We start from the raw sequence: 12,164 nt of genomic DNA, 5'->3' as shown, positions 1-12,164 counted from the left end.
TAAAACTGTCAAAAAACAGAGAATTAAACAAATTACTAATGTCAGAAATTATCACTAAAACCTCAACTCAACCATGTGACTTTCATTTCAATCACACATTTAGCGTGTTTGCTAAGTGTTGTGCAAGTGTTCTTGACTAGTTTATCCGGCTCCTGTTTTCAATGTAACTACCAGGATGTTAAGTAATACAAATAAAATCTGCCAGCATTGGAAAACCCCGGGTTCATATAGTAAAAAGAAATACTACTTACAGTTCATTAAACAGTTCATAATACCAAGAACTAAGACAGTTTATATGCATTTTCAAATTTTACTCAAATATTTATGACAGTTTTAGAAGATGAAGAACAGAAATTGCTCCTGATGCTTCAGTCCAAGGTAAACTCCAATAGGTTAAGGTTAGAAACTATCTGAGTGTAGCTTTATTCATGTTTGTAAACATCAAAGAGGTCTCATTTCTACATATTCTGGTGTTGATGCAGATGTATACTCTTTTTTATTTAGTCTGAAATTTTGAAAAAAAAATGGAAAAAGGGACCCTGAGCATGACACACAATACCTGAACAAGTTATTAAATTTTCCTATTTTCTTGGTTCTCTGGGAAAGCCAAGGCTACATTACACTATTAGTAATTTCCTCATTATTCTCATTTTCTGAAGGTCTATTAGGAGAAGCCTCATCACTGTGTCTTACACAAAACATGCAGCTGCTAGAAGTGAGTTCAGATAGTTTTGCTGCCTCCTCTTAGACATGGGTACACCCTAAAGAAAAATTTGTTCTACTATTATTATGCAACTTAGGATTCCTGAAGATTTTCACCTTTTAGGTATAAAATAAATTTATTATTAAAACACACTATTTATTACAAAAATCACACCACCACCATTCAGGCTTGAAGCAAAAGGTATTTCCAAAAATAAGGCAATGTGCAAATTGTGTCATAGTAAAACATTTATTTGTTAAAGTGATATAGATTATTCAAGATTCTACAGTCTGTTAAATCATGGATGGCAATGTAGGATGGATTGATACAGAACTTGATGCCAATGAAGGCTTTGTTCTCTTTCCTTTCTTAAAAAAAATATTTGTAGATCAGAAGAAAAAAAATTTGGTTTTAAAAGGGGATGAATCATGGTGTGAGAGAGCCAGTTCCACCGCATCAGAGATGTCGTCACTTTGGCTCCCATGAGCAAATCCTTCATGGACAGCAGTTCAACAATCTGCCATTGTGAACTGAAACATTTTGAAATTTTATCCAGTAAAAAATATCAGGGACAACTGTTTTCGAGAGAGAGAGAAGCGGTGCTCTTCATATCGACTCCAGCCTCTGCAATCAAAGAAAGGAAAAGAAAGAAAACACAAAACAAGTAAGATCATGGTACAAAAATCTAAGGTTGCTGAGTTGCAAAATCCAGGCAGAAGACTCCTAACTCACTGTGCAGGACAGACACAGACACCCACATCAATATAGAAGATACGACCTTATAATTTAAAAGTTAGCAAAACTGTAATAATAACCACCCATTTCAAAAGCAAATCTAAGTGCATAATGACTCCATATTTATTTGAGTAAAAGCTTAATTGTAGACTCGAATTGACTCTTTCTTTATTTTTCCCCACACTCTCCAGGTAAAAATTAAAAGATTGTATTCTTTGATCCATGCCATTTGTTATAACATATGTCTCTGCTGTTCTTTTTAATAATGGGCATCTTTGATTTTATTTGTTCAGTATTTCTAAAACTTAAGTGATCCCTATGCTTTATATTAAGCAGTGAGTTTTGTATCAAGATTTCATGAGATTTTTGTTGTACCCTTAATTATAATGAAGAATATCGTTCATTTTCACTGAATAGTTCTTCACTCACAAAGCAAATAAAGTAAGTGTGAATATAATTTACAAGGAAGACACTACTTTGTTAATTTAAAAATGAATTGGAACAAAACTGTATAAAATGAGCTAGTTCTTAAAAACACTAAAACTGTGATTATAATTTCCTCCAGTATGGCTTCATAGGTCTCATGGATTTAGGGTATTTCTATAAATTTCAGTCTTGACAAAGAAAAAGGGGGCAAGGGATATAGCTCATCAAGTAAAGATGCTAGCCAACAGCCTGATGACCTGACTTTAGTCCTCAGAATCCATATGGTTAAGGGTGATTGACTCTTGCAAGTTGTCCTCTGACCTCCACAGGAAAATCTTGACTCATAGCACATATACAATCATACACACACACACACACACACACACACACACACACACACGTAATGCAATTTTGCAATTCTCTTTTTGAAGCAAAGAAGGGAAATGTTAAAGAAGTATACGTTTTCAAGTATAAATTAAAATGATTTTTTACTTCATTAACTTTAAAAGGTTCAATTTAAGGGTTTTAAAATGAAAAGCACATATGTAACACATAGAATTTTTTTTAGTTTACTGAGTATCCTATACTAAATTACAATATAATACATTGAGATAACTTTATAAAGTTATTAAACTTATTTTCATGACTGCAATAGAAATAAATACTGTTAAGTGACTCATTTAAGAGTATATTTCATGCAGCACTATTTAAACTCATAGCAACTGTATATACTACCTGGCCTAAGGTCTGACTAAGATTGGGCTACTCAACATTTTCCCATGGATTGTGCTCATGAGGCCCCACCCTTCCCTGAGAAGCTGTTAACATTTAATGTTTCCCTGTAGGGAGGCATTTTGTCATATTCTGTGGTGTTTTAGAAGCTGAAAAGTTTCCCATATTTCAGTCGAACTCCTTCTTGTGTTTTTGTAAGCAAGCCTAAACAAATTCAATGGGTACAAAAATGAAGGAAAGAGGGGGGAGAGGAGGAAAAAAGAGCATTGTTCAGATCATCAAGATTAGGAGGTGATAAGGGAGCACAGATGAGGATTACTGTGACATACTCATGTAATTTTCAAACACTTAAGTAAACATAAACAAAATATTTCAAAAATACTTAATCATCTTCATATGTGGATTGTTTGGGGACACAAATAACTTCTAGGTTGTTATACTGTGCGTGGTACATTTCAGTCATGTATTTAAAATCCATACATAGACACTTGCAAGCTTGTTGGTCTTTTATGCAAAGGAGAAAATCTTTCAGACTCAGGTACTTGAAAAATATTCATCACAAATATTTGTTAACTGTAGAATTTTTAAATATCTTCTAAAATCTATGAGGACTGAGAATCTATCTATACTGAAGTGTAAATATTTTATCCTGATTTGGTACAAATTAATGCCTAAATATGCCTAAAGTGATGTATTCAATGACTAAAGATAAAGGACAAGTAGATATCCTACTTATGAAATAGTAATAATTGTTATTATCTGAGAGTCTGACTAAATGCAGATATTACTATGTTATGTATTTTACCTAACATAAACCAATGCTAAAAGCTCTTTAAAATGTTATATCTATTACTTATAACAGCTCAGGTTCATAGTATTGTTAATATTGGTGAAAATGAATAACAAAATCATTGTTTCTGTTCATATTTTAGTAATATATCTCCTTTTAGCAAAAATAAGATAAAATTATACCAAATTTCAAGTTACATAGATTTAATAAAAGAAAATCTCAGTATGTCAAGAAGAAAAAAATAGATTTGTCTACTAACTAAAAGATTCAAATTATGTGGTCAATGTAATCAGGTAATGGAGAAAACTTAACAAAGAGAGGATGTAATGCAGAATACTTAGGGACAGCTACTTGTCTTAACAATGCAAAAATGTAAAGAGAACATGCCATCTACTCCAACAGAAAGGAAATTTCAGTGGGTTTTCCAAAATTTCTATATCAGTGTCTTTATTCTGAGGGTCATCAAGAGATATGGAATAATTTCTTTAGTGCTGTTATGCCCTCTAAGCAAAGGAGGTGATTCTTAAAGGTAATCTCTAGACCTTGGAGTTCTGTTATTTTTTTTTCTTCTGCTCAAATGTTTCCAAATAAAATAAAGGTAGCTCATGATAAAAATAAGCTAAATACTGTCTACATATGTAGTGTGTGATTATTTACTGTATTCATTACAAAATACAAACAAGCAAATAAAAGACCACACACACACATACACAACACACACACACACACACACACACACACACACACACACACACACACACACACACACTTTAAGCGAGCTTGCAGAGAAAACAAAAGCTATTCAGAGCCCAAACTTTGCACTGATTCTTCTCACTTAAGGAAACAGCTGACTGTAGGTAAAATATTCCTTATTTTACCTGAAATGAAATGCATAGGTTCTGGGGATGCTGTGAATGTGTTGCTCTGATTGATTGATAAATAAAAAGGCTGATTGGCCAGTAGCCAGGCAGGAAGTATAGTGTAGGTGGGATAAGCAGACAAAGTGAATTATGGAAAGTGGAAGGCTGAGTCAGGAGCCACCAGCCTGCCGTCCAGGGAACAACATGTAAATGTAACAGGTAAAGCCACAGAACATGTGACAACATATAGATTAACAAAAATGAGCTGAGTTTAATTGTAAGAGCTAGTCAGTGGTAGACCTGAGTTAATGGCCAAGCAGTTTAATTACTATAAGCTCCTGAGTAATTATTTTATAAGTGGTCTGCAGCCCTGGGAGGGACTGGAGATAACTCCAGCAACAAATAGCACCCAACGGCTAGAGTTTTCACCTAAAACCTGACAAAGCTTAAAAAAATTCTAAAATACAGCTAAAAAAGCTTCCTAGCTTAAAAAAATTCTAAAATACAGCTAAAAAAGCTTCCTAGTTGTCTCTCAAGTTAGTCACAGCCTACAGGCTCGAGCTACTAATATAAGCATCTGTGTGTTTATTTGGGTCTAAGTGGCTGTGGGTCTAAGTGGGACTGGAGAAAACTACAACTACACATAGGGGCACACACTCAAACGTTAAAATCTTTTTTTTTTTCATAGTTTGGCATAGTTTGGTTATAACAAAGGGTAGTTCTAATCATCAAACTTATTTATGTTTCAGACCCTTTTTGCCAAAAACCTGAAAAAATTACTAGGGTAATCACTTCATGGTTAAAGTCTACTAGTAGAGAAGTTCTATCAAAAATCTGAATTTAAAAAATAACTTATTTGATAATAAAATATAATAACATAAGTCAAGTTTAATTAAAAATAAAACGATTATTTTAAGGCTGCTCTAATCTAGTAAAGACTATGCCACACTTCCTTTGAGTATATGCATGCACAAACACAAAAAAGTATTTTTTTTGTTTTGTTTTGAGCACACAAGTCTTTCTTCAAGCTGTCACTCACACATTTCAGCATCAATGCACAATATTCCCCTCACTTCTATATACAATGTTCCTTTCTTACATGTTAACCTTAGTCATCCTCAGTGTTACTGGGCTACTTTTAAGGCTACAAGTCTTTGCTAATTCCCCCAATTGTCCTCGTTATCATAATAAAACTTATGAATGACTTCGCATCCCTTTGTCCTTGAGCCTATTTTCTGTAATTATATCCTTATAATCTTATTACCCAATTTATGTAATTCATTTTATTATTATTATTATTATTATTATTATTATTATTATTATTATTATTAATATTATGCTTCCTGTATTTCCACATTTAGTCAGGAGGGTCCTTAAGGACAGAAAACAGAACAGGGCATTTTGGGGAATACAAAGACTGTTTCAAATATTCTGTGTATGATAAAGATTCCCTCAAGCAGGTGCCTCAGTGTGGCAGCCCTGAGACTGCTCCTAGCTGTGACTCTGTGCTCAAAGGCTACTATCTGCTCTGGGGTCCTTCAGACACATACAATAGAGCATTCAGAAAGGGACTGTGAGAGAGAGTGTGTGTGAGAGGACACATCCTGTGCAGAAAGGCATCACGCTTGATTCTGCTGACCACTGTGGGAATCAAAGACCTAAAAAAATAACCAAAATAACTTAAACTTTCCAAGAATACCATAGTGAGGACATAGAGCCACTTAAAAAATGCACACAACTATAATTGGAAAGAGAACTGGATAGAGATTTTGACACTGATGTGTTACACGTTTTTCTTTTCTTTTTTGCATGTGGAATTTCTTGGTAAGGATTATAGAAAAGGCAGCATAGGAAAATTGAAAATGAAATATTCCTGCTACATTAAGGTATTAGTTTTATTTCTTAAAAATATTAAAGAAAAATTTACCATCAAGAATTTTAAAGTCTGATATATCCCATCATTTTCTCCTTGCTCAAATGCAAAACATAGCCCCACACAGAAATTTCCTAGTGAAAGACATAAATAACTACATGATATTCTGGATTATTATAATATACATATTGGTGGTAGATAGTCACTGACATTTTGTTTTCATCACATGTTCAAAATTTCTATAAAGAACACTAAATTCTGTGTGATGAAAAGTCGTTGTTAACAGTTTTTTTTGAAACTATCACAATGACAAAATTTTATTTTCTGAAGCAGGACAAAGATTCTCCAGAGTAAGGACAAAGGCTAGCTTCCAAAGTTTACTTCTAAAAGAAACAAAACATCCACGATGATAAGTAATGCCCTTTTCATGTGTTTGGAACTTGTACATGGCAATTTTAATACGTCTTGAGTGTCCACTCTTCTGCTTCTGTCTGTAGCAGCCCACTGAGCATCAGTTTGAAATGTTTTCCACAGAGCACTTACCTGCACCTAATTTCTCATTGAAGCTACCTTAATGTTTAGGTCAGCTGGATGCCCAAACCCCAATAATAAATGAACTTTTAAAAGTACGAGAAACACAAGAAGATAAATAGAGCAAGGGGAGAATAGAGAAGAACGGAGAGGGGACTGGAGGAAAGGAGTTCTCCTTTCCAGGAAATGAGAGAGCCTGGGAAATTAAACTGAAACCGAGGCAAGGCGCCCTCTGCAGGCGGCTCCGTCCGTGGCACCCAGACTTGCTGATCTTGGTTTCTACCACCTGTTATTTAAGACACTCAATAATAGGGTAAGGGAAGAAGTGATGCATGAAAATGTTTGCTTTGGTTTAGCGATGGAATTTGCTAGGGGAAACTATGACATATTGAGAAAATTAATACTGTTTTAATATATATCATGTTACAAGGAGCAAAAATATACCTTCGACAAGGAAAGCATGTATTTTTTGTTGTTTTTGCTATTTTTAATTTTTAAAAACAGATTCCCCCACTTTTCCAAACCACAGCAAATGGCTGACAGTTCCAGATGTTAGAACAGATTGCTTTAGTGCTCCTCCATTCTGGATACACACCTTGTGACCCAATTAAAATGTAGGAATGAAATTTTCATTTGAAAAAAAGGGGGGCTCTCAAGAAGAGTAATTGGTGGCTGATAAAAATAATGCAACTGATAAGACATGTGCAATAAAACGCTTCCCTTTAAAATGGTTTCATTCATTTTACATATCAGTGAAAACCTTCATCTTTTTCAGCAAGGCAAAAAAATGTATCATCTCAACCCAGAGTAGGACAGGGATGAGAGGCATGGCTGGGTATGTCCTTACAAAGATGGGTGTCAGGCATGAGTCAGACATGTCATCCACAGATCAGTATATCCAGACAAAGATATCCGTGTGCACAGAAATAGTTCTTAAAGTGATTTAAATCTGGAGTGACCATGAGAATTGCTTCAGGATCACACTAACAGCAAAATTAGAGCTACATTTCAACCCAATATTTCTCTTCATCGGGAGTAGATCCAGATTCACTGAACTCAATTATGCTTCAGTTTATAGTGCTAAGCACTTCACTTAAGGGACAATCTCAAAACCGGGAACTAACACATCAACAGTTAGAAATCTCATGTATACAATAGCAAATCTCTCTGGTGTTTTGAAGTAAATAGCAATGAATAAGCTTCTCACCTGTGTTTCCTGGACATTCTGGTCAACATTAGTCAGCAAAGCATCTGGGAATGAGATTTTCAATGTCATGAGCAGTTCTTTACTTGTTTTCTCCCTTAAGATCTGGTCCTAATACTCTATTCACTTTGTTTACTGAGCTGGACAATCACTTGCAAGGTAGCAATTAGCTTTTCTATTTTCACACTTTCCCATAGCTATATCATATATTTAATTCTATAACAATAAGTTTTAAAATACATATTTCTAGTATATAAAAATATCTCTTAGTGTAGGATCAATGAAGTTCAATGAGACAGTTGGGTTTCTATTTCTGTTCATCCCAGCATAAGCATTTCAACTGCAGGGCTGTCTGTGAAAACATGGAAACCACAGAGTTCAAAGTTGGAAATAGAACTCATCCATACTTACCACACATATATAAACACAGTATTAAGCATCAGTTAATATCTAGTCTTCAACAACTCATGTCATCCATTTCTAAGTAAAAGAGTAAGAATAAGATACTACGTACAAATCCATCCATATATACCATTTGACTGTAAATGTTCAATATCATAACGCAATCCTGGTTAGACATATTCTATTTCTTTGGAGAATGTGTTCATATGAAAAGACTATTAATTATTTTGGAATGAAAAGTGTTAAAGATCTATATGGATAGTTACTAGATTTTATAAAATATGTTAGAAAAATAAAAAAATTAATTTCTTTATATATATATATATATATAAAATCATTGAGCACAAATATTTATTTCAACATACAATAACCCCTGAAGATTAAGATTTTTAATTAAGAATATTACAGAGAGAAAAATGATTAGGGAATTTGATTATGGTAGAGGCAAAATATATTTCATAATTCCTTCAATTTATTCAAATATTCAAGTATTCACTTACTTAGTATGATATAAAGCAGAATTACGTTAACTGAAAGAATTATGTGTCAAATTAGATAGTGTGTAACCACACCACAAAACAAGTACATTTAAATCAACAACAGGTTCATAGCTTTCTCTGAAACATATTAGAAGGAATGGTTTGTTTGTTTGTTTGTTTGTTTTTGGTTTTGACATTTGTGAGCATAGAATTCGCCACTTTGAGAAGATTAAATGAGGATGTAAATTGGACATAATTAGAAAGTTCAAAATGACAATGTGTATTAGAAAGTGTGCATTTGACTGTTGTTTTAAAAATGGTAGATATAATTTAGGAACATTTCTGTGATAGTCCTTTGACATCTCATTATGTTTAAGTAATTGAAAAACTATTAATTTGCATTATATGAAAAATATTATTTTAGGTAATTTCTTCTACAATTCAGTGTATATAAAGAAGTATATCTAGCCATAATTAGACCTGTATAAATAACAATGTGCATACATATTCGGTATTTACTTTACCTCTTAAATATTGACATTGAAACAGGTGAATACAACCAGAACAAACTCACTAATTTCTTTATTATAATTACAAGCTGCAAATTTTAATAAAGTTTAAAATGTATTTATTTATGTAACCACAATGGGAGAATTTAATACTTTGATACATTTCCAGTTATAAATTGTTAACTTCTTTCCCAATTATGTTGACACTATATTGCTAGGATAGCTGAGACACAGGAACATACTATTCATACTTTTCATTTTGTGTTGACTTTTTTTCTGCTAAAAAGAAGCCATTTCTTCTGGAAAACAATGAAAAGAAATACAAAACTCATAGTGCTTATAATATCACTGCTGAATGACCTTCCTTGTTTGTTTGCTTTGTTTTTGTGTCTAAAACTGAGTAATTTTGAAGGCTGGACTTTGAAAATCATATAAAAATTTTGTTGACTTTGATTCCTTTTTCTCTCTTCTCTATACATTTTATATGAGAGTACTTTTCCTTTAAAATTGTTGTTTTATGTGTATATGCATGTACATGAGTGAAAGAATATGCGTCATATGCAGGTAGAGCCCTGAAGAAATCAGAAGCGACATTGAGTCCTCATAACTGAAGTTAATTTACAGAAGGTTGTAAACCACCGTGTGGGTTCTAGGAACTGAACACAGCTTCTCTTCGAGAACTTTAAGCACTAAACTGTCTCTCCAAGCCCTTAAAGACATATTTCATACCCTTAAAAGAAGACATTCAATATCATTTGCCACTTTCACTATACGGTATATAATACTTATTTTTTAATTGTTGTTGTTGTTGTTGTTATTATTATTATTATTATTATTATTATTATTATTATTATTATTATTCCTGTAACAGTACTATCAGCAACCTAAGAAAAAAAGCACGGTTGTTTCCTATCCAACCCACAGCTCCCACAGTTTTCCCCCAAACATTCCGCAGGTTCACATAGCAGCACTCAATGCTAAGGGCTGCTCTCATGACAAAAGTAGACTGAGGATGCGAAAGAATGATCCTCACTCCATCTACGTTAAATGGCCATGCTTTACTAGCTTATAACTACAGTTGTAAATCATCGAGGCCAAGGAAACAACAAACTCTTATTTGCTGTCTTCTTTGAAAAGAGTACAGGTTACAATTACTAGATACCTATGGTGCATTTTATTTCTGCAGACATTTTAAGTATTTGCATTTTAAAGAGAGTTTTCTTAAGTTTATACATGAACATAAGCAGACAGGGAATACTAAAAGTTAAGAAACAGGTGGCAATTAATAGATTTTCTGATTATTTGCTTTAATTTCTAAGTAAAAGTTACGTTTCTGCAGTCAAAGCAAATACATTGAAATAATGTTGACAGCAAGCACTGTCGGAGTGCTGAATATTGAAGTGAAAATATTTCACCCAAAAGGGGGGAAATGAATTGCATTGAAGTTTTGAAAATGAATTATTTCAGAGACAATACAAATATTTTACTCAATATATTTCTGTGTCAATGAATAACACTGGGTACTTCAAAATTATATCCTAAAATTAGTCAAACTATATATTAAAAGTAGGTAAAATCAATTGCTTCAATGTATTAGCTAGTGAGACCTCTTTTGACTCCTTGAATTTGGGGGAAAAGTCGATAGCAAATAAACTGAATAGTGTCAGGGTACTTGTTCCTGTATCTAATTTAAACTGTTTTACAAAACTGATGTATGTATTAATACATGCATTAATACATAAAATTGGAGGTTCCAAATACAACAGTCATCAAAGCTGTTATTCCCCAGAGCACTGAGGAAACTTTGAAGGCTATATTCTCCCTCCATGACACCACTTAAATTATGGTTTTATATTTCTAAATCAAAGACAATTATCCAAAAAGAATCAAAACAGTTTAGAGATGGATACATAATGCTTTGTCTAATTTACACTACATTCAGAGTAAATAATTTTTTTTAAAGACTCTAATAACTAAGAGAGCATATGGTTGTTCTTTGCATGTAACAAGCTGATAATGTTACATGGCTAAAAATGAAAGCTAAATAATTAAGAAAAAAGAAGTAAAACTAATGATCCATTTTGCTTGTAGTCAGAAACATGAAAAGGAAATGGCATGTTCAATACATGGTAGGTTAGGTAAACAATGTACTACATGGCAAAATGAAAAAAAAAACAAGAACACAGCATCTCTGACTGCTGTGGTAACATAATTTCTGGACCACAATTTTCATGATGCTAATTAGTTGAAACTGTTGCTTATGGTAATAATAATCCCTCCTTCTCTAAAGCTACTCGTGTATTTATCTATCAATTTACTCAGTCAACTAAGCATCTATGCTGTGTCAGTCATTATAATAAATGACATTAATTATCTCCATAAGCAAAACTGCCAATACATGAATGCACATGAACACCAGACAACTTTCTTGGTAGCCTAGTCTTTTGTTGATTTTTCAACATATAAACTTTTACAAACCTAAAACACAGGCTTAGATATTTATGTTTCAGAAACAACTGTCCAAGCATAAATACCCTTAAAAATCTCATGAAAATACTAAAATCTTAATTATTTAATGACTTTATTCAAAATAAAATTCATATGCTTTTGCTACATATTTAAAAATGTCTATGAGAAATGAAATATTCCCAGTCAAGTTTCCAGGAGAAGCATAAGCAAGATGATCATTTTGAAAACGAAAGAAGTTGTAACATTTATGTTTCTCAGTAGTTTAGAGCAAGCATGTAGGGCTGCCTGCTTTGTCTTGTATAACTTTAAGGTCTTTTTGTCCTCTAGAAACCACTTTCTCACAAAGACTAGGAAACTTTTGCCCATTCAAGAGTTTAGTATGATGTTGGCAAACCTGAGAATTGGAAGATTATTAGCATGCTGTTGTCAATCAGAACCTCACTAGAAATAA

General features: G+C 33.1%; 1 protein-coding gene across 10 annotated transcripts in view; it reads right to left on the bottom strand.

Annotated features, from left to right (window-relative positions):
- Window positions 1–938: 938 nt before the first annotated feature.
- Window positions 939–12,164, bottom strand: part of Lrfn5 (leucine rich repeat and fibronectin type III domain containing 5) — a 284,027-nt gene continuing 272,801 nt past the window's right edge. For 8 of the 10 annotated variants that reach the window (XM_028889293.2, XM_028889290.2, XM_037210565.1 and 5 more), the window contains one exon: window positions 5,349–7,901. In XM_028889293.2, coding sequence (XP_028745126.1) covers window positions 7,744–7,901 — 158 coding nt within the window. In that variant the 3' untranslated portion in view covers window positions 5,349–7,743. Of the gene's footprint in view, window positions 1,328–5,348; window positions 7,902–12,164 lie in introns of those variants that run through there. The other 2 variants (XM_028889294.2, XM_028889295.2) reach the window with 1 other exon arrangement.

The sequence above is a fragment of the Peromyscus leucopus genome, chromosome 14 (genome assembly GCF_004664715.2).
Source record: "Peromyscus leucopus breed LL Stock chromosome 14, UCI_PerLeu_2.1, whole genome shotgun sequence".
Classification (NCBI taxonomy): domain Eukaryota; kingdom Metazoa; phylum Chordata; class Mammalia; order Rodentia; family Cricetidae; genus Peromyscus; species Peromyscus leucopus.
Note: the sequence above shows the minus strand (reverse complement) of the source record. Positions and strands in the feature narration are given on the sequence as shown.